This window comes from Thalassophryne amazonica, chromosome 18, assembly GCF_902500255.1.
Source record: "Thalassophryne amazonica chromosome 18, fThaAma1.1, whole genome shotgun sequence".
NCBI lineage: Eukaryota > Metazoa > Chordata > Actinopteri > Batrachoidiformes > Batrachoididae > Thalassophryne > Thalassophryne amazonica.
In genome coordinates this window covers 27,462,442-27,486,435 of record NC_047120.1, presented here as the reverse complement: position 1 = coordinate 27,486,435, position 23,994 = coordinate 27,462,442, and the positions used below count along the sequence as shown (strand labels likewise).

Here is a 23,994-nt window from a genome sequence, read left to right as displayed (position 1 = left end):
TTGTGGCAACCCATTTAACAGCTTGTTAGACTGTGGACATCTGCTGGTCACATCATGTATAGCATGCAAACTATGATGAGCAGAAATACTTGTTGGTTAGGATGCACAATGCAAAAGATAAAAATAAATGTGGTGACCATATACGTATTAGTCAGACGTGTGTGTGCGCACGTGTCATAAAAATAAAGATGTTTTTAAAAAAACTGAAAAGTGCCACAGTTTGAAATAATGTCCATTCCTTTGTGAACGCAGTTGTTGACATCCCTAATGTTACTTGATTCGTTGTCCTGATTTGATGAGATACAGATTATTAGATACCTGTGAAATTTAACCTTTTCTTACAAATTTCCCCAAGTGCTTTTAGCAAGGTTCAAGGTTCTAGTCACATATTTGTGACTGTCTTAATGAATTGTTTAGGTTCTTGTTATCATATACACACTATTATTATATTATGTTTTATTCTTACTTCTATTTTGCCATTTGATTTTTAAATAGACCACAATGGAAAAAAAACTTTCACTTTCTTGTGTCATCCATGTATTTTTATCATATTTACAATTATGTACCTACATTACATTAAACTTACTAAAAATAAGGGCTTTTAATTTAGATGATTTACTGCCCCCTGCTGGAATGGTGTGTGAGTCCAGATTGTAAATATCAGTGTCCATTGTTCAGTGTTAGCTATTATATGTAGCTTTTCCAAAAATATTAATCCTATCAACGTTTGGTTTTGTGCCGTTCATTCTTGACCCAAAATACATAAACACACCAAACAGCAAATGTCACCTCTCCACAGTTTGTGTGTGATTCACACAGAGCTTTTTGTCTTTTCTGCATTCTGCTGTAAGCAGTTGCTTTTAAGAGACTGTGGCGGAAGACATTAAAGGCAATACACATTTCACTCATGGTATCAACATGACACAAGTAACTCGTGGTAACAGCAACATAACACTTAACAAAGCTAGCTAAACTAGTTGAACCTCAAACACAAATCAGTAACACTAACAGCTGTCAAACTGTTATACTAACATGAACCACAATAACATTTAAAACCTCAGTCCCAAACTCCCCTGGTGCATTGCAGCACAACGTCCAGCGTCATCATTTTGACCTATGGTAGTTTTTGTGAAATAATTTTGTTTTTGTGTGCAAAGTATTATAATATAGTATATATAAAGTATTATAATGTCTGCATCCAAAATAAAATGAAAATGTTTAGAAATGCTGTGTTGGAAATTCCTCACTCTGTTAAAAAACAGTATGTGGGAGTGTTGTGAAGAGCATGTTAAATTTCTTAGGGGGTAATAATTATGTCCTTCTCTGTAAAATGCAGGATTTGTTTATATGTACATTTTCTTTCCTAGAATGTATGGACGTTGTAGCCTAAATTTTTAAGTCGAACATGAATAGATAGTGCAGAATATTAGGGCTCCTTCACACATAGTGCGAAGATTGTATGAAGTGTGCACTTAGTGCACATGATGCAGGAATCGTGTGCAAACCGTGTGAAATCGTCCCTGCCTCTAACACCTTGTACACCTGTTGCTACTACTATTTGCGCACACCAGTGGTTGAAAGACAGTGTGCATTGTGCGAACCCATCGCACCCTCTCACGGCAGGTGCTGGCCAAATTCCAGGTGACACGTATGAACATCTAACACCGCTCATGTGGCACTAGAAAATGCGTGGCCAGTTGCACTTTTCACAGCAGACTGCAGACGGCCACTGTCGTACTGGCAGAGAAACTTGTCTAAGTTCCACACGACTGTGGCTTTGGTATGTGCACTGAGAACTGACAGGTGTGGCTATGACAGATGCGGCTGTGGTGATCTTTCATTCTGGACATCCCAGCTAGACAACACGTACTGTGTTTGGACAAACATGGGCTATCAACTGTCCACTGTGTGTCTGTCTGATTGCTGTACTTGCGTGGATATAAATAAAAACATGCCGTAGCGACAAGCTGCAGTGAGTGTGTGCAGTAACAGCCTGCCAGGTTGAAACGGACCGTCAGATCAGAACACGCACGCTGCCGACTGGACGCACCGGACCAGTAGTTGTGGACATCAGAGCACACTGCTTCTGATTCTTGTCATTTCATGACTGTATGTCTGTGACCATGGGTCATCTACAGAGGAACTGAACGGATCATATTTGTATTGCACGCTTGATAAATGTGGTGCTTTTATATGGTGTGAGTTTTTTTATTTATATATATATATATATATATATTGTAATACTTCCATGTTCTTCCTGATATGAGGCAGATTCCTGCAGCTTTCCAAGGACAGCTCAGTGGAAAAATCTCTGACTGGCAATCAGAGCTTTTGGAAGGCATGAGTTCGCATCCCGTGGGTGTATGTTTTTTTCTTTTTTTATTCCACGAGTGGCACGATGTGGCTGGTTTTTATTTTTTTTTTTTATTCCACATAAGTGGTGCGATCATGTGGTGCACCTTGCACTGTTCCTGCTGGACAGACACCATCGCGTGCACGAACTCGCACTGGGCTCGTGCATGCCTGCCTGTCAGCGCGGTGTTTCGTGGTGCGTAAATTCGAACCGTTTCGCCTTTTTCAACCAAATGTCAACCAAATTTCGCACTATGTGTGAAGGGGCCCTTAACTGTGTAGGTACTGGCTAATTTTTTTTTTTTTTTTCCCCACCCCTTTTCTCTTTCCTTCCCACACAGTTCAGTAACGATGCACTTCCCTATTTCTCCACTGTGATGGCCCATGAGATGGGTCATAACCTGGGTATGAATCACGATGGTGCGAACTGCGCCTGCAAAGCAGAAAGCTGCATCATGTCAGCCACTGCCACGTAAAGCAACTCACACTCTTCTTAAATCTATTTCTATGAATCTTTGTGACACAATGTTTTTCTAGAGTTGTATTCATTATACATTGGGGTAATTTGTACAAGGACACTGGAATGAAAGTCCTTGTTTTTGGCATGTGTATAGGGGGGTGTTGATGTTGTCGAGTGTGTGTGTTTTTTTTTTTTTGTTTTTTTTTTTTTACATCCAAGAATGCCATTTTTGTCCCACCATTGTAGACATAGTATGCAGGGCAGGGTTTGGTGATGTGTTGACACAGTCTGAACATCAAAACTCGTTAATAACACATGATGGCACTTGATACTTACACCATAGGTACCACATGAACTGTTGATATGCTGATCAAATTTTAGAATTGTTTGGTGAATATGTTTAGATGTTATGCTGCGTTTACGCATAACGACAACAAGTCATGAATGCCACAGAGTACACATTCTTGGCCGCTGATCATGAATGTGATTATTTGGGGCAGAGGCGTCAGGTGTCCTCAGGAACTGCTGCAACCTGTTACCACATGTTACAATTAATGGCACGTGTTGCTGCAGAATTATCAGGAACCATTACGCACGGTCAAGAATAGTGTTCCACGTTGCTGCACGTTGTTGCGCGTAACAGCGCATCGTTAAGTTCTGTCACGTTGTGAACGAGGTGAATTGTCTCCACACACACACCCATATTCATCCAACCGAATTCAGATCGCTCCAGTTTTTCAGAAGAACTTTGTGACTGCATGCGTAGTTGGGCTCTGTGCCATGGAGTGGCGCAGAGAGGAGGAGGAGGAGGAGCTTCATGCGGCTCTCGTCTCACGCATTTTCCCAAACATCAGGCACATGCTGCAGGAGCGCGCTGAAGAGCACTGAAATTAGTCTTTTAGCCGACTTGGTGTCAGCATTCAAACTGAATGCGGTGCAGCAGGGTTTAATTGTGCGCGTGCTTCTTCCTCCGCCAGAGTGGAGGAGGTGCAGAGATGTCTGGCTGCACGTGAGTCTCCTCTCACTCGTCTGGTTGCTCAGACTCGTTCTCCCGCTCATCGGTTACAACAGCGGGTGGAACACCTGCAGGAGCATCCTGAGGAGCTTCAGCAGGAACTGTGGAACGACACTTGGAGCCGAGGTTAATTGTGCACACGTGACAGAAAACTGATTTGTCATGGCGCGCAGTGAAATGTGACGCCGCGTTACAAGTCGTGTCAAAACTTGACAATTTCCGTGTCACTTCGTAATAACGCGTGACAGTTTGGGCTACAAGAACCATCATAGGAACCACTACGAACATTGTCACATTCTATTAAGGATCACTACTCATCAAAACGGATCAATACGCTCAGTTGCGACCTCCACGACGTGAGACGAAATGAGGGTGGTGTGTGACATTCGTGGAAGATTTTTTGACAGGCAAAAACATGCTCCACAAATATCACGAACCAACTCGTGCTATTAAGAAACCTATTCAGATGCGTTAAGTCACATTAAGAATGTCAGGAATGTGTCACGAATGACCAAAAAATGACATTCGTAACGCGTCTTGGTTATGTGTAAACGCACCTTTAGAGTCAAAAGTCAGTGATCTTTATTGCCAATTTACTTGCATGTACCAGATATCGTACAAAGGAATCAAACAGATGATTTTCTCTCTCTATCCCACTGTATAAGTTAGAAGTTGGAATAGTGCCAAAGAAAGTTGGTAATAGTAGCAGAACGTTTCTGTTGATATATTGTTGTAGTGCAGAAAGACAGTCATTTTGTAGGTCGGGGGGTTGTGGGAGAGAGTTCCGATTTCTGACAGCCTGGTGGAGCGGGAACAGATTCTCCAAGACAGTCTCCCAGAGGGCAGGAGGCTGAACAGACTGTTTGGGGTAGCTGGCGTCACTCGCAATCACGGTCACCCTGCAGGTGAGGCGGGTGGTGTATGTGTCTTTCAGGGAGGGGAGGGGGTGGCACCAGTGAGCATTCTCGCTGTGTTCATTATGCGCTGGAGGGCTTTCCTGTTGTAGTCTGTGCAGCTCCCGTCCCACACAATGATGCAGCTGGACAGAATGTTCTCCATGGCACCCCGGTAGAATGTGCACATGACGGGTGGAGGAGCTCTCACTCACTTGAGTTTGCAGAGGAAGTAGAGGTGCCACTGTTCTTTCTTCTCCAGTGATGCAGTGTTGGTGGTCCAGGAGAGGTCTTCACTGATGTGCACCCCCAGGAATTTGGTGCTGCTGACTCTGTCCGCAGCAGCTCCATCGATGGTCTGTGTTGGATGTGACCTCTCCGGAATAGTGCAGCAAATAACAGAATATTTGCAGAGGATTCCTTCAAATCCGGTTACAAGCACCAAAATTTGATTGTGCATACTTTTTGGTCCACATTTTAGAATTAAAGTTGCTTAAGTGTTGATAAAAAGTGATGCAAATTCTTGGTTGAGTTAATAGGGTTATAATGTTATCATGTTACGGGGTAACATGTCACATGTCATAGAATCCAATGGATGTCGACCTTGTTTGACCTTTACCTTGAAGTCCAAGCATTCAACAGACAAACTATTAATTTGTTAATCTTATTAGTTCATCCAATAATTTGCATCACTTTTTTCCACAATTGAAGCAACTTTAATTTTGACCCCAATACAAACTTTGTCACCATTCTTAAATTTTTACCCCATAACTCCATAACATTCAGTCATAGATTGTCCAAACTGTACCTTTTTGGAATCTTTGTGATCAGGCACATCATGTGGTATCGCTTTCAATATTATTGGAGCATTTATTAATTTTGACCCCTGTGCAATTCTTCAATTGACCCCTACTTGGCCTATTGAAAATTCAAATGGTTAAGGTTATTTTTCTAAAATATGTACCAAAAGGTATACACAGTCAAATGATGGTGCTTGTAACTGGATTTGAACAATTCCTACAGTTAACTGCTGTACGAGAAGTCAACAACGATTTCCTTGGTCTTGCTGACATTTAGCAGGAGGTTGTTGTTTTTGCACCACATTGTCAGAAGATTTACCTGCTTCCTATAGTGGGTCCCGTCTTTAAAAATTAAGCTTTTAAAGGTTTATTCCACCCAAAAATATTTATTAATAAAAAAACTTGGTGTCATGCATTGGGACAAAGTGTGTAGCAATATAATGTTATAATCAGGTAAATTAATAATGTAATCTTATGGTGTGGTCACTGTGTTCTCTCGGTCTACAACAGGACAGTTTGAAAGTTTTGAACAAGGTGATAAAGACAATGCTGGAGGCAGACATTTAGATTTATTTTTACATTATTAAACCAAAATTAAAGCTTAAAACACAGAGACGCACATACATACATACATACATACACACACTGAAAGCCTTTGAAATAAAAATCAGTTGTGACAACTCTGCATATCTCCTGTTAACTTATATTAAAATATGTTCTGATTTGCATTTTCTAATGTGAGAGCTTTCATCTGTGGTTTATTTTGCAACCCTGCAGTGGCGCAACAAGTTTCAGCAGGTGCAGCGAAAGCTACTTTGAGACCCTGATCCTCCGTGGAGGAGGCCTGTGCCTGAAAAACCAGCCCTCCCTGTCGGATGTGGTCAGTATTCCTAAATGTGGCAATGGGCTCCTGGAGAAAGGAGAAGAGTGCGACTGCGGCGCTCCAGAGGTAAAGTCTTACCTACCAGACAGAGTTTATTTATTAAAGTGGTCTTTTTAAATGGAATGGAACCCAGTGGTTCCCAATGTGGGGGTTGAGACCCTCCCAGTGAGGCACAAGACGGCAGTACAGAGAGTAACTGATTGGACTGGATCCATTTGTCCATTAGTGCAGTAACACTGACTGACCTTGATTTTCGGCGTAGACTCAGGCTTGTCTGGAATTGAAGGTCAGAGTTAGTGTTTTTTTTGTTATATATTTGCTTAATGTTTAGACAAATGTATAGCATACGGAAGTCCAGGTCACTGTCAAGTCAACCTCAGAGGTCAAATATCAAGGGCAACATTAAGGGTTAAGGTACTCTTTAAATAAAAATGGGTTTTGTCTCATACTGTGTAATTTAATGAAGACCTTGTTTCTTTCAAGGTAATTTCAGTTTTTCATGATGGTGTGTTACTGATGGGTTAAATAGCCCCCACCCACCACTGTGACCCTCACTTGGAGTGTGCGGGTATAGAAAATGGATGGATGATAAATGGATGGGGCTGAAACTGACTGAAGACAGTATTGATCAATGATCTAGTCATTTTAGATCCAAAGAATTTGGTCTCCGTCCTGCTTATTTCTAGGTTACATGTTCGGTTTACTTTCTACTTTTTGGAACTTCTTGAATAATTTGACCTTTAAGGCCTAAAACAGTCTGATAATGAGTCACTAATTACTGAAATTCTTGGTTAAATCGGGACTTGCTGAAGTTCCTTGCCATAATTCAAAAGTTGCCAAAATGACACCAAAACAGCTAAAACAGGATTTTTGTTATAAATTGCAGAACACCACATGAAAGAAATGTACTTTATGAAATGCATCTTTTTTTCCTGTTTTTCATACAGGAATGCAAGAATGATTGCTGTGACGCTGCCACCTGTAAGTTGACCAATGGTGCCGCCTGCGCTCATGGAAGCTGCTGCAGCAACTGTCAGGTCAGCTTTGTGCCTGACTTCAGGCATTAATCTTGAGCTTTACCACAGAAAAATGTTCACATGTATTAAAATAAACAATCATATGTTATACAATCCCAATTCCACTGAAGTTGGGATGTTGTGTAAAATGTAAAGAAAAACAGAATACAATGATTTGCAAATCCTCTTCAACCTATATTCAATTGAATACACCACAAAAACAAAATATTTAATGTTCAAACTGATAAACTTTATTGTTTTGTGCAAATATTTGCTCATTTGAAATGGATGCCTGCAACACATTTCAAAAAAGTTGGGACAGTGGTATGTTTACCACGGTGTTACATCACCTTTCCTTCTAACAACACTCAATGAGCGTTTAGGAACTGAGGACACTAATTGTTGAGGCTTTGGAGGTGGAATTCTTTCCCATTCTTGCTTGATGTATGACTTCAGTTGTTCAACAGTCCAAGGTCTCTGTTGTCGTATTTTGCACTTCATAATGCACCACACATTTTCAATGGGCAACAGGTCTGGACTGCAAGCAGGCCAGTTGAGTTCTTGCACTCTTTTACTATGAAGCCACGCTGTTGTAGCATGTGCAGAATGTGGCTTGACATTGTCTTGCTGAAATAAGCAGAGACGTACCTGAAAAAGACGTTGCTTGGATGGCAGCATGTGTTGCTCCAAAACCTGGATGTACCTTTCAGCATTGATGGTGCCATCACAGATGTGTAAGTTGCCCATGCCATAGGCACTAACACACCCCCATACATCACAGATGCTGGCTTTTGAACTTTGCGCTGGTAACAGTCTGGATGGTCCTTTTCCTCTTTTGTCCGGAGGACACGGCATCCATGGTTTCCAAAAACAATTTGAAATGTGGACTCATCAGACCATAGCACACTTTTCCACTTTGCGTCTGTCCATTTCAAATGAGCTCGGGCCCAGAGAAGGCGGTGGCGTTTCTGGATGTTGTTGATGTATGGCTTTCGCTTTGCATGGTAGAGTTATAACTTGCACTTGTAGATGTAGCGACAAACTGTGTTAACTGACAGTGGTTTTCTGAAGTGTTCCTGAACCCACACGGTAAGATCCTTTACATAATGATGTCGTTTTTTTAATGCAGTGCCGCCTGAGGGATTGAAAGTCACGGGCATTCAATGTTGTTTTTTGGCCTTGCTGCTTACTGTAGAACGTTCTCCAGATTTTCTGAATCTTCTGATTATATTATGGACTGTAGATGATGGAATCCCAAAATTCCTTACAATCGAATGTTGAGAAACATTGTTCTTAAACTGTTGGACTATTTTTTTTCACGCATTTGTTCACAAAGTGGTGATCCTCGCCCCATCTTTGCTTGTGAACAGCTGAGCCTTTTGGGGATGCTCCTTTTATACCTGACCATGACCCTCAAAATTAGTGTCCTCAGTTCCCAAACGCTTATTGAGTGTTGTTAGAAGGAAAGGTGATGTAACACAGTGGTAAACATACCACTGTCCCAACTTTTTTGAAATGTGTTGCAGGCATCCATTTCAAAATGAGCAAATATTTGCACAAAAACAATAAAGTTTATCAGTTTTAACATTAAATATTTTGTTTTTGTGGTGTATTCAATTAAATATAGGTTGAAGAGGATTTGCAAATCATTGTATTCTGTTTTTATTTACATTTCACACAACGTCCCAACTTCATTGGAACTGGGATTGTACATGGAGATATGTTCCTGTGGTTTGAAGTGAAGGGTGTTTGCTTTTAGCTCAAAGTTCCTGGAACACCATGCAGAAACTCTCTCAACACCTGTGACCTCCCTGAATTTTGTGACGGTAAGAGCTCGTTCTGTCCTGTCGACTTCTACATGATGGACGGCCTGAGCTGTGAAAACACTGCTGCGTACTGCTACGAGGGCCGATGTCAGACCTACGACTACCAGTGTAAACATCTGTTTGCACCAGGTACAGTTCATATGATTTCTGCAGTCAATTAAACTCGACAAACTGTTGTTTATGGTGCAGGACTCAAAATATTATTTGTGTTGTGTAGACGCAAGTTTAAGGTGACTATTGATTGCACTGAAGTTGATCAGAAGTAATATGGATGATTGACTTAGTGTGAGGTATTATTAATATCATGGGTGAAACTAGGATTGCCATGATACTAGAATTTCAAAGCCAGTACTCAAGAAATAGTGGTGCAGCTTAGCTAAAATTTGGCACACATATTCGAAATTAACGAATACTTATTTACAGATGTGGAGGTATCCTGGAGCTGAGCTCTCATGAGCTACAGGGGTCAATGAACAATTACACAGGGGTCAAAATTTTAAAATGTTCCAATCATTTTGAAAGGTATATTTGACAGGTGGGTTGGTAAAAAAAAAAAACATTTGGACACAAATGCGAGGCTCACACAAACCACTCTGTTTGGTAAAAGACTTTACTGAGGAGGATAGCAGAGGTTGGTTCACAAAAAGGCAGTCCAAATTGCACAGCAGAAGTACAAAAATAATCAGGCTTTGGCGAGGTCAGAAAAACAGGCAGGAGGTCGAGAAACACAATGAGGCAGGCAGGACTATGGAACACGAGAACGAGTGCTGGAGAGAAGGGACAAGGCATATCTGGCGAGGAGCAACAGCACCCAGTGAGCTTATACAGTGAGGAAAATAAGTATTTGAACACCCTGCGATTTTGCAAGTTCTCCCACTTAGAAATCATGGAGGGGTCTGAAATTTTCATCTTAGGTGCATGGCCACTGTGAGAGACATAATCTAAAAAAAAAAAAAATCCGGCTTAAGTAGATTTTTTTTTTTTTATGGATGGTCATATGAGGCTTATAGACAGTGTACATTTGTTAAGACATGGTGACATTGAGATACAAAGTTATTTTAAGAAAAAGATTGACATTCATCCAGCATGGTCAGACATTTGTCTGAGTGATGCTGAAAAACTAATTCATGCATTTATTTCCTCTAGGCTGGACTATTGTAATTCATTATCAGGTTGTCCTAAAAGTTCCCTGAAAAGCCTTCAGTTAATTCAAAATGCTGCAGCTAGAGTGCTAACAGGGACTAGAAGGAGAGAGCATATCTCACCCATATTGGCCTCTCTTCATTGGCTTCCTGTTAATTCTAGAATAGAATTTAAAATTCTTCTTCTTACTTATAAGGTTTTGAATAATCAGGTCCCATCTTATCTTAGGGACCTCATAGTACCATATCACCCCAATAGAGTGCTTCGCTCTCAGACTGCAGGCTTACTGTAGTTCCTAGGGTTTGTAAGAGTAGAATGGGAGGCAGAGCCTTCAGCTTTCAGGCTCCTCTCCTGTGGAACCAGCTCCCATTCAGATCAGGAGACAGACACCCTCTCTACTTTTAAGATTAGGCTTAAACTTTCCTTTTTGCTAAGCTTATAGTTAGGGCTGGATCAGGTGCCCCTGAACCATCCCTTAGTTATGCTGCTATAGACTTAGACTGCTGGGGGGTCCCATGATGCACTGAGTGTTTCTTTCTCTTTTTGCTCTGTATGCACCACTCTGCATTTAATCATTAGTGATTTATCTCTGCTCCCCTCCACAGCATGTCTTTTTCCTGGTTCTCTCCCTCAGCCCCAACCAGTCCCAGCAGAAGACTGCCCCTCCCTGAGCCTGGTTCTGCTGGAGGTTTCTTCCTGTTAAAAGGGAGTTTTTCCTTCCACTGTTGCCAAGTCCTTGCTCACAGGGGGTTGTTTTGACCGTTGGGGTTTTTCCGTAATTATTGTATGGCCTTGCCTTACAATATAAAGCGCCTTGGGTCAACTGTTGTGATTTGGCGCTATATAAATAAAATTGATTTGATATACACACATAGAGATATAGGAAGTAATAAACACAGTTAGTGTACACAAAGCACAAGCATATGGCTATGAATACTTTAGTTATTGATAATGTAAGTGTATGGTGGAATATTGTAATAAATACAAATTTGTTTAGGTGATCTGCAGACAGTTTTAGCCATAAGGTCAAGTGGGAGGGGGAAGTGTTGACTTCTTAAAAAACTTGAAAGACACTGGACTCATCGCGAAGATTTAGTACTGCTACAACCCCTTGCAAAAATTATGGAATCACCGGCCTCAGAGGATGTTCATTCAGTTGTTTTAATTTTGTAGAAAAAAAAAGCAGATCACAGACAGACACAAAACTAAAGTCATTTCAAATGGCAACTTTCTGGCTTTAAGAACACTATAAGAAATCAAGAAAAAATTGTGGCAGTCAGTAACGGCTACTTTTTTAGACCAAGCAGAGGGAAAAAATATGGAATCACTCAATTCTGAGGAAAAAAATATGGAATCATGAAAACAAAAGAACGCTCCAACACATCACTAGTATTTTGTTGCACCACCTCTGGCTTTTATAACAGCTTGCAGTCTCTGAGGCATGGACTTAATGGAGTGACAACAGTAATCTTCATCAATCTGCTCCAACTTCTCTGATTGCTGTTGCCAGATCAGCTTTGCAGGTTGGAGCCTTGTCATGGACCATTTTCTTCAACTTCCACCAAAGATTTTCAATTGGATTAAGATCCGGACTATTTTTGACCCTATGTGTCTTTTTGCAAGGAATGTTTTCAGTTTTTGCTCTATGGCAAGATGCATTATCTTGAAAAATGATTTCATCATCCCCAAACATCCTTTCAGTTGATGGGATAAGAAAAGGTCCAAAATATCAACGTAAAACTTGTGCATTTATTGATGATGTAATGACAGCCATCTCCCCAGTGCCTTTACCTGACATGCAGCCCCATATCATCAATGACTGTGGAAATTTGCAGTTCTCTTCAGGCAGTCATCTTTATAAATCTCATTGGAACGGCACCAAACAAAAGTTCCAGCATCATCACCTTGCCCAATGCAGATTCGAGATTCATCACTGAATATGACTTTCATCCAGTCATCCACAGTCCACGATTGCTTTTCCTTAGCCCATTGTAACTTTGTTTTTTTCTGTTTAGATGTTAATGATGGCTTTCGTTTAGCTTTTCTGTATGTAAAATCCCATTTCCTTTAGGCGGGTTCTTACAGTTCGGTCACAGACGTTGACTCCAGTTTCCTCCCATTTGTTTATTGTTTGTTGTGCATTTTCGATTTTTGAGACATATTGCTTTAAGTTTTCTGTCTTGACGCTTTGATGTCTTCCTTGGTCTACCAGTATGTTTGCCTTTAACAACCTTCCCATGTTTGTATTTGGTCCAGAGTTTAGACACAGCTCAATCAATCAATTTTATTTATATAGCGCCAAATCACAACAAACAGTTGCCCCAAGGCACTTTATATTGTAAGGCAAAAGGCCATACATAATTACGTAAAAACCCAATGGTCAAAACGACCCCCTGTGAGCAAGCACTTGGCGACAGTGGGAAGGAAAAACGTCCCTTTAACAGGAGAAACCTCCAGCAGAACCAGGCTCAGGGAGGGGCAGTCTTCTGCTGGGACTGGTTGGGGCTGAGGGAGAGAACCAGGAAAAAAGACATGCTGTGGAGGGGAGCAGAGATCAATCACTAATGATTAAATGCAGAGTGGTGCATACAGAGCAAAAAGAGAAAGAAACACTCAGTGCATCATGGGAACCCCCCAGCAGTCTAAGTCTAAGCAGCATAACTAAGGGATGGTTCAGGGTCATCCGATCCAGCCCTAACTATAAGCTTAGCAAAAAGGAAAGTTTTAAGCCTAATCTTAAAAGTAGAGAGGGTGTCTGTCTCCCTGATCCAAATTGGGAGCTGGTTCCACAGGAGAGGAGCCTGAAAGTTGAAGGCTCTGCTCCCATTCTACTCTTACAAACCCTAGGAACTACAAGTAAGCCTGCAGTCTGAGAGCGAAGCGCTCTATTGGGGTGATACGGTGCTATGAGGTCCCTAAGATAAGATGGGACCTGATTATTCAAAACCTTATAAGTAAGAAGAAGAATTTTAAATTCTATTCTAGAATTAACAGGAAGCCAATGAAGAGAGGCCAATATGGTGAGATATGCTCTCTCCTTCTAGTCCCCGTCAGTACTCTAGCTGCAGCATTTTGAATTAACTGAAGGCTTTTCAGGCAACTTTTAGGACAACCTGATAATAATGAATTACAATAGTCCAGCCTAGAGGAAATAAATGCATGAATTAGTTTTTCAGCATCACTCTGAGACAAGACCTTTCTAATTTTAGAGATATTGCGTAAATGCGAAAAAGCAGTCTTACATATTTGTTTAATATGCACTTTGAATGACATATCCTGATAAAAAATGACTCCAAGATTTCTCACAGTATTACTAGAGGTCAGGGTAATGCCATCCAGAGTAAGGATCTGGTTAGACACCATGTTTCTAAGATTTGTGGGGCCAAGTACAATAACTTCAGTTTTAGCTGAGTGTAAAAGCAGGAAATTAGAAGTCATCCATGTCCTTATGTCTGTAAGACAATCCTGCTGTTTAGCTAATTGGTGTGTGTCCTCTGGCTTCATGGATAGATAAAGCTGGGTATCATCTGCATAACAATGAAAATTTAACCAATGCCGTCTAATAATACTGCCTAAGGGAAGCATGTATAAAGTGAATAAAATTGGTCCTAGCACAGAACCTTGTGGAACTCTGTGAAGAAGATTCCCCATTTACATGAACAAATTGTAATCTATTAGACAAATATGATTCAAACCACCGCAGCGCAGTGCCTTTAATACCTATGGCATGCTCTAATCTCTGTAATAAAATTTTATGGTCAACAGTATCAAAAGCAGCACTGAGGTCTAACAGAACAAGCACAGAGATGAGTCCACTGTCTGAGGCCATAAGAAGATCATTTGTAACCTTCACTAATGCTGTTTCTGTACTATGATGAATTCTAAAACCTGACTGAAACTCTTCAAATAGACCATTCCTCTGCAGATGATCAGTTAGCTGTTTTACAACTACCCTTTCAAGAATTTTTGAGAGAAAAGGAAGGTTGGAGATTGGCCTATAATTAGCTAAGATAGCTGGGTCAAGTGATGGCTTTTAAGTAATGGTTTAATTACTGCCACCTTAAAAGCCTGTGGTACATAGCCAACTAATAAAGATAGATTGATCATATTTAAGATCGAAGCAGTAAATAATGGTAGGGCTTCCTTGAGCAGCCTGGTAGGAATGGGGTCTAATAGACATGTTGATGGTTTGGATGAAGTAACTAATGAAAATAACTCAGACAGAACAATCGGAGAGAAAGAGTCTAACCAAATACCGGCATCACTGAAAGCAGCCAAAGATAACGTAACGATAAAGATAACGTCTTTGGGATGGTTATGAGTAATTTTTTCTGTAATAGTTAAAATTTTATTAGCAAAGAAAGTCATGAAGTCATTACTAGTTAAAGGAATACTCGTCTAACTGTGAACAACCAACATCTTTTGCAACATTGCGTGATGATTTACCCTCTTTTAAGAGTTTGATAATCCTCTCCCTTGTTTCAATTGACATCTCTCGTGTTGGATCCATGATTCATGTCAGTCCACTTGGTGCAACAGCTCTCCGAGGTGTGATCACTCCTTTTTAGATGCAGACTAACAAGCAGATCTGATTTGATGCAGGTGTAGTTTTGGGGATGAAATTTACAGGGTGATTCCATAATTTTTTCCTCAGAGTTGAGTGATTCCATATTTTTTTTCTTCTGCTTGGTCTAAAAAAGTAACCATTACTGACTGCCATTATTTTTTTCTCCTGATTTCTTATAGTGTTTCTTAAAGCCAGAAAGTTGCCATTTGAAATGACTTTAGTTTTGTGTCATGTCTATGATCTGCTTTTTTCTACAAAATTAAACAACTAAATGAACATTCTCAGAGGCCGTGATTCCATAATTATTTCCAGGGTTGTATAACTGACTGATGTTGAAGGTGGCAGCAATGCAACAATAGGGATGCCAGTTGCCGTCATCCGCCACAGAAGAGAGGTGCGCTTGATTTGTTCACAGGGTATGACAGAATGCATTTTGGCATTTACAAAATGCCCCCCCCAAAACAAAAAACTAATAAATAATTAAAATAAAATAAAAGTACTTAATTTACTCATATTTGCAGTCAGTCTGGGTAAATTGTGGGACCCACTGATTGTTCAACTCATGCTCAGCTAATGTTAGCTGATTAACTGGTGTGCTATACACCATAGAAGAGAGGGTGCACTTGATTTTATTCACAGGCATGTTTCAAGAAACTGCATTTCCCAAGCGGCTCAACCCTGTAATGAAAATAAAGGTTTTGAAAATTATTACCCAAAATGTTCATAATAAAGGATGCACATCTTTGCGCCATGCACAAGCCATATCCTAAGGCTGAGGCTGATCTGACAGAACAGTCAGAGAGATATGCAAAGCCACATACTCACACTTAAGACAGATGTTCTTGCTTTATAGATAGATGGTTTCTTGTGTCAAAGTGCTCAAAGTATGATTGACAGTGACAAAGAACAACAGTTGCTGGAGTGTTGAAGAATAATACTTGATCTCTCACATTATTTCTGTCTTGTGCAGATCCAGCAATAAAAGCAGCAGACATTTGTTTTAAGATTGCAAATGTTCGAGGAAATACATTTGGAAACTGTGGACGTAGTGGGAACCAGTTTGTCCCGTGTACTCCAGAGTAAGTCTTCATTCTGCTTATTCTGGCTTTGAATTATATCATGATATCGTTTGAAGTAAAAGAAAAACTCTTAAATTTCAGTAATGTCACTAAGGTTAATTTTTGCATACACAAGCAGTAAGTTGTTTTTTTTTTTTTTTGGGGTGGGGGGGGGGGGGTGCTTCTGTCCTTCTGTCAATACATGACTCTATGCCAAACATCTAAAGTGTAAATGCTGCAGTGCCCCTTTGTGAACAGGAATGCAACTTTTTAAATCTCAATACACACTCAACCTGTTTGTTGGAATTTTAGATCAGGGTTAGGTCATGCTAGATACAGTAGGTTAGGGGTGAAGTATGAGGCCAAATATCAAATTTGAGGGGGAGATATTGTAGTGTTGTTTACATAAGTCATGTCCACTTTATTTCATCCAAAACAGGATTCAACATGAGTATACACAATCATACTCATTGAAGGTCGTGCAGTTCCATGCACATATATTGAGATATTGACTATCCATTTGTTCCCCCTCCCCCGGGGACCTACTACTGCTAGAGTTGGCAGACAGTCTTTGTTCATTCTTCTGTATCATTTTACTGTTTCATCTTTATTGGAGTTACTGTTGCAAATATATGTAAGACTTCCTTATTTGGCTGCTTTGTGCAGTAGATTTTCCTTCGTAACTTTGGCAGGTTTTGGCTCATCATGCTCATTTTATTAGTTTAGAAAACTGATGGATGGATGTTTGGTTATGTTAGGGGTTGGCCTTAATGTTAACATTGAAGATGAGATTTGATTTTAAAATAAGATTGGTCTCAAATGTATTTTATTGGCTCATATTAACCATATTGGCATGCAGAACAGGAACCACACAAAGGATAAACTCAACTGGATTTGCTCTCACTTTGTTGTAATAACTGTGGAACTGACGGAGCGTTCTTTCACCACAGTAATGCCATGTGTGGAAAGGTGCAGTGTACTAATGTGGACGCCAACAGACCCCCAAATGGTGCTCAAGTCACCATTGAAGTAATACAGGGGGAAACTTGTGTGAATGCAGACTTCCACCTGGGTACGGATGTGCTCGATCCTGCCTACGTTAACCCTGGGAGCCCCTGTGCTGAGGGAAAGGCAAGTACAGTACAAGAGCTAAGAAGTGCACATCAGAGAAAAACAATGTGACAACTAGTTTCTGGAAAATAATTAAATCTATCTATCTGTCTCCCCTTGTATTCTGGCAATAAATACCCTCATTGTTAAAGGTAATCAAAAATAGCAATTCACTTAGTGTCTAATGACTCTATCTTTCAGACCTGCCTGGACTTTGCGTGTGTAAATGCATCTGCTCTGCGGCCAGGCCTGGACTGCAATGCTCAGACACCTGCCATGGTCGGGGGGTAAGATGGTATTTCTTTGCAAGTGCACAGTCACTTATCAGCCAGCAGTGCTATCTATATCTATATCGAGACCACATTCACACTGAAACCTGTTAAATGTAGAAACATTTGCATGTAATATGGCATGGCTTTTAAGGTACTCTTGAAAAAATTTTTTTAAATTCCAATAGGGCAGTGTAGTCTCATTTGAACCCTGCGTGATATCACGGGATTTGACCACTTAATGGGGACAGCTGCTCCCGTTGCAACCCCTGGCAATAATTATGGAATCACCGGCCTCGGATGTTCATTCAGTTGTTTAATTTTGTAGAAAAAAAGCAGATCACAGACGTGACACAAAACTAAAGTCATTTCAAATGGCAACTTTCTGGCTTTAAGAAACACTATAAGAAATCAAGAAAAATAATTGTGGCAGTCAGTAATGGTTACTTTTTTAGACCAAGCAGAGGGAAAAAAATATGGAATCACTCAATTCTGAGGAAAAAATTATGGAATCACCCTGTAAATTTTCATCCCCAAAACTAACACCTGCATCAAATCAGATCTGCTCGTTAGTTTACATCTAAAAAGGAGTGATCACACGTTGGAGAGCTGTTGCACCAAGTGGACTGACATGAATCATGGCTCCAACACGAGAGATGTCAATTGAAACAGAGGATTATCAAACTCTTAAAAGAGGGTAAATCATCACGCAAAGTCAAAACGCTAAAAGGAAATGGGATTTACTTACAGAAAAGTTAAACGAAAGCCATCATTAACACCTAAACAGAAAAAAACAAGGTTACAATGGGCTAAGGAAAAGCAATCGTGGACTGTGGATGACTGGATGAAAGTCATATTCAGTGATGAATCTCGAATCTGCATTGGGCAAGGTGATGATGCTGGAACTTTTGTTTGGTGCCATTCCAATGAGATTTATAAAGATGACTGCCTGAAGAGAACATGTAAATTTCCACAGTCATTGATGATATGGGGCTGCATGTCAGGTAAAGGCACTGGGCAGATGGCTGTCATTACATCATCAATAAATGCACAAGTTTACGTTGATATTTTGGACACTTTTCTTATCCCATCAATTGAAAGGATGTTTGGGGATGATATCATTTTTCAAGATGATAATGCATCTTGCCATAGAGCAAAAATTGTGAAAACATTCCTTGCAAAAAGACACATAGGGTCAATGTCATGGCCTGCAAATAGTCCGGATCTTAATCCAATTGAAAATCTTTGGTGGAAGTTGAAGAAAATGGTCCATGACAAGGCTCCAACCTGCAAAGCTGATCTGGCAACAGCAATCAGAGAAAGTTGGAGCCAGATTGATGAAGAGTACTGTTTGTCACTCATTAAGTCCATGCCTCAGAGACTGCAAGCTGTTATAAAAGCCAGAGGTGGTGCAACAAATACTAGTGATGTGTTGGAGCGTTCTTTTGTTTTTTCATGATTCCATAATTTTTTCCTCAGAATTGAGTGATTCCATATTTTTTTTTCCCTCTGCTTGGTCTAAAAAAGTAACCGTTACTGACTGCCACAAGTTTTTTCCTGATTTCTTATAGTGTTTCTTAAAGCCAGAAAGTTGCCATTTGAAATGACTTTAGTTTTGTGTCATATCTGTGATCTAAATTAAACAACTGAATGAACATCCTCCGAGGCCGGTGATTCCATAATTTTTGCCAGGGGTTGTATACACAGCATAACTTCACACGGGAAAATGGTGCACTGTTTGGTTTTCAGTTACAGTCACCAAAGCAGTCGCGACAAGTGCAATTTTTTTTTTTTCAGTTCCCAATAGAGAAGGGAAGACGAGGCACATGGGAGACATCGGGGTCATAAACAAACCGCAACACATCTACTTTCCACCACATCGTAACTTTTTCTTTGTATTTTCCCTTTGTTTGCATGTAATTTGCCCAAAAAAAGAAAAAAAAGTGCCGCGTTTCTGTCCCCGGAAATAGATAAATTACGTCATATGCGCCATATTTTGCCCCGTTAACACCCGCCCTCAAACAAGACTGCGCTGCCCAATTTATTTAATTTATATAGCGCCAAATCACAACAAAGCTGCCTCAACAAGTGAAGCTCCGTGAGGCATTTTATCATCCATGATAAAACGACCCTCAGGAAAACGAACGCTGAACTAATCAGCAAATTGACACACAATGTAGGGAAAATGTTTTACAATGTCCATTCATGCAAATTCCCTGCAGATCCACAGATATTGGAATTCCCTGCAGTGATTGATACTTAAGACCCATGTTGCATTTTCCAGTGCTGTATTGAATTCATGTTTTTTATCAGTCCCTTTGAGATCAAGAGACACATTGCATGAAAATGAAGGTCCTAATGATCCTGGAGCTTCTTCTCCTACTGTATTGTTCTGAGACTTTGATGCTAACTTGTGATCTAAGATGACTGATCTTGGTACTTGGCTTTTTGAAGAGCTTTTGGAATGCAAGTGATACTCCACATCTGGAGACTCAGATGAGGAGTATTACTTGCATTATGAAAGTGTGGTGCATTTCGCTGGGCATGATCCAGCAGACAGGTGCCTCAGTGTTGAGAACCCTAGTTGGTGGAGATGGCCAAGATAGCACCCACATTTCACCCGGCTGTGTCAAACAGATGACTGCTTCAGAGAAGTGGGGATGGCCTGGGTGGTTGATACCCAGGAACCGAGGAGGTTCCATGGTGTAGAATCTTCTGGGATTAGAGACAACATTCCAGAATTACAAACATCAAAGGCAGCATGGATTCAATATTTACTATTATTGTTGTTATTAATATTTTGATCAGTGACTTTTTATATTAAATTATTCTCAAACCTACGCCATTTACTCCAAGGCCTGATCATCTACAAACATGGATTGTCAAAGGAAAAACTATCACAAATGTGTAAGAACCTCACACCTAACCTGCTAGTCTTTAATGATAGTATCCCACACCAGCACCCCTCCTCTACTTTGCTGGAATCTGACTGGAAGTGGTGCTGTGTGTCCTTCAGTGATCCAGCCACAGGCCCATCAGTCTTTTACATCTTTTTGCCACATTTTGTCTGAGGTAAAGAAGCTGCCGAACAATTATGTACACCCTGATATGGGGTGTTAATCACTTTACAAAACACCCTTCCCATTACATAAACTCATATCACCTGAAAATGCTCAAATTCAATAAGTGTCCAGGTTTATGTGGCTTGAAGACAGAAAAAAATGCATAGAATTGAGGTGCGAATACTCACTTGCCTAATAGTTGTGTATGCAGCACTATATTTCTTAACTATAAATGGCCCATCCTGTTGACCACATCTGAACTGAATGATGTCATCACTGGACAGAAGTTCACGTCCTTTTGTTTCACAACATAATGTGGATGTTTGCTTCATTATTTAATTAAATGTTAATAACTCTGTATTGAGAGGCCTTAAGTGAGAGGGCTAACGATGATTTGAGTGAAGCTGGCTTTGTGCGAACATACTCTGATGCTGTTGTAATATTATCCTCAGGTATGTAATAACGAAGGGCACTGCCACTGTGACAATGGTTGGGGCCCCCCCTTCTGTGACAGATCAGGCTTTGGAGGAAGTATAGACAGCGGCCCAGCTCAGATTGGTGAGTGCATCTTCTATTCATTCAGTGGGGGCGGGGGGCAATTGTGTGCTGTTGTCCACCCTTTCGTTGGCGGAGGTAATAACAGAAATCTTGAAAGCTACTTGAAAGAAAATGACTGCGGGGAATGTTTGCTATGGCATTTTGGTCACAGATTTCTAGGGATTTGAAAAATGAATGAGAGCCATCTCAGGGTGGTACCTGCAGCCAGGTAGGGATCAGTGATCAATTAGACAGTGGTCTAATCTGGGAGACAGGTATCATTTCTAGAGATTGGAAGAAAGAACTTGTCCCAACCTGGAAAGGAAAGGTTGATCGTATGGATTGCAACAACTGCTGTATAGGGGTATCTCACGGTTCTCTGTACCAGGGAAGGTGCTCGCATGGACTATTCTTTATAGGATTCAGTTCCAGCTACTTTCTGCCCAATGACTGGAACAGTCTAGCTTCAGGCCCAAAGTTAAAGTTGCTTCAATTTCAGTAAAAAATGATGCAAATTATTGGGTGAAATAAAAGGATTAATAAATGGAATAGTTTTGGCTGTGTTGAATGTTTGGCCTCCAAAGTAAAGGTCAAACAAGGTCGACGTCCATTGAATTCTATGACATGTGACATATGTTACCCTGTACCGTGATAACCAAGCATGACAGATGGTGTAAACTATTCCTTTATAGATTCCTATTAACCCAAACAATAATTTGCATCATTTTTTTTACTGAAATTGGAGCAACTTCAACTTTTGACCCCTGTACAAACTGAAACTGACCTTTGTCACCATTTTTTGCTGTTTTTACTTCATAATATTCTGTCATAGATGGTCCAAACTACACTTTTTTCCATTTGTTATGATCAGACAAATAATGTGATATAGTTTTCAATGTGATTGGAGCATTTTTACATTTTGACCTCTGTGTAATTCTTTGTTGACCACTGGCTGGCTACAGCTACCACCCTGGGATGGCTATCATACATTTGTGTGTAGGCCATGATACACTGAGGCTGGATTCTAAGTGTCGTTTAGTCACCTTAAGTGGTACCAAAAACCTGCTTGGCCCATGGACTATATACACAGTTGCTGTGAGTGTTGTGCAACATGGAGGCAGAGGCTCTGCGTTTTTCCCAGTGAAAACATATGATCATCAAGGTTGTCGTCAACTGTACCCTGTTCAGTGTTTGCATAGACTGGGTGTTTCGTAGGGTTGTAGAAACCAGTGACTTGGATGCTTTTGTTGACAAGGAAAGGTTTACTGAGTGACCTTGACTTTGAGGACGATGCTGTGGTCTTTGCGGGATCAATGGATACTCTGATTGCAGCACTTGAGAAGTCAAGTGTGGAATCAGTGTCTGGGTTTGAGATTGTCCTGGCTGAAGACTAAGATTCAGGTTTTTAATGATTCCCTAGTCTCAGCCATCAGAAGTGTATATTATGTGGTAAAATGTTGACCTTGTTGACTTATATCGGGAGTGGCATATGTGTCTCTGGGTCCTCAGCCTTTGAGATTGACAGGCGCCTGGACAGAGGTGTTTGGCAATACTAATATCCTTTGCAGGTGAATGAAGCTCCACGTTTTGGGGTCCTGGTGCTGCATGTTGCTGTATGGTTGTGAGACTTGGACGTTAACCAGCGACCTAAGACGACGGCTAGAACGCTTTGGTACTAATTCTCTTTGGGGGATCCTTGGGTACCAATGGAATGACTTTGTATCAATTGAGCAGTTACTAAGACTAAGATGAGGAACATTCTGTCACAGATGATCCAAAATACGCCTTTGTGGAATGCTTATGGTCAGACAAATAATGTCTGTACTTTTCAGTATGATTAGAGCATTTTTTTTTTTTTTTTTTTTTTTTTTTTTTTTTTTTTTTTTTTTTTTTTTTTTACGTTGGCCCTTACAGGGTGATGACCTATTTACTTTTAAGGGTCTGGCCCAAGGCCTATATAGCACTATATATTTAATTATTTGTAAGCAAATGTGCTTTACATGAGAATTCACACAGCAGCAAGCAACAACTGGCTCAGGTATGTGGACTCTTTCTTCCCTGTAGTAATTGCTTGAGTTAACCCAGATCATATCTTGAGGGTCAGAGGCGAACTTTTGTCTCTCAATTAAATGTGCTGACTCCGTATTTCCTGTTTCGTTAGCAAAGGCAGCACTTCCTGACAATTTCCTGCTTGTTGTGAAATGAGACGGTGTTGGTTCCTAAATGCTGATAATCTCAGGCGTTGGGTAGTAATCATAGCCAAGAGCAACACTTTTGTGTTCTCTGTATATGATGTGGCCATGACTCGTGGGTCATGTGGTGCTGCTTCATATTATTGGGTAATTCCACAGTATAGAATCGTGGTCTGCAACTCAGCCACATGGGGTGTGCAGAGATGACTCAAGATGTAGAGATGCTGCCTTGGTCAAGGGCAGACCCTAAATGGGAGACACAGCGTTCACTGTTACTTTTGTCAGCTCTGTCACATGGGGTGTGCCGCCAATGCCTTTTGAATGCCAGTACGAACCCCAGATAAATGAGTAGGGGTTGTCAGGAAGGGCACCCGGCATAAAAACACATCAAGCATTGAACAGTGACATCTGGTGGATTAAGAAATGTTGTGGAAAAACCAGGAAAAGCTTTGATACGAGACTTAAGTGGAAACTGCATTCTGTGTTCGAACACAAGCTTCACGGCGTCAAAACCAAACGTCCCATCACTATCTAATGCTACTAAACAACACCTCCAATAACCTAAAGACCTGGACACACATGGTTAGATTAACTACAGTAGCAGAATGACCTTTTTATTTCAAAAACATTGAATTTTTTTAAGGATTGGCACAAGTTTGCAAATGCATACAACAAATAAATACACAACCGAGTCCTATCAGTGAGCTAAACTTAGTATCCATGAACAATAGCCCTCTGACATTTAATCCAGCTACACCTTCATGAAGCTTTTGTTCTCTTCTTTCAGCAGAAGGCTCTTTTCTTGTGAGTT

General features: G+C 40.6%; 1 protein-coding gene across 1 annotated transcript in view; it reads left to right on the top strand.

Annotated features, from left to right (window-relative positions):
• LOC117531082 (disintegrin and metalloproteinase domain-containing protein 9-like) overlaps positions 1-23,994 on the top strand; it is a 48,987-nt gene that overhangs the window by 17,913 nt on the left and 7,080 nt on the right. Inside the window, 9 exon segments of the mRNA XM_034194120.1 lie at positions 2,694-2,824; positions 6,298-6,469; positions 7,351-7,440; positions 9,179-9,374; positions 15,926-16,034; positions 16,964-17,144; positions 17,325-17,388; positions 17,391-17,410; positions 20,907-21,012. Coding sequence (XP_034050011.1) covers positions 2,694-2,824; positions 6,298-6,469; positions 7,351-7,440; positions 9,179-9,374; positions 15,926-16,034; positions 16,964-17,144; positions 17,325-17,388; positions 17,391-17,410; positions 20,907-21,012 — 1,069 coding nt within the window.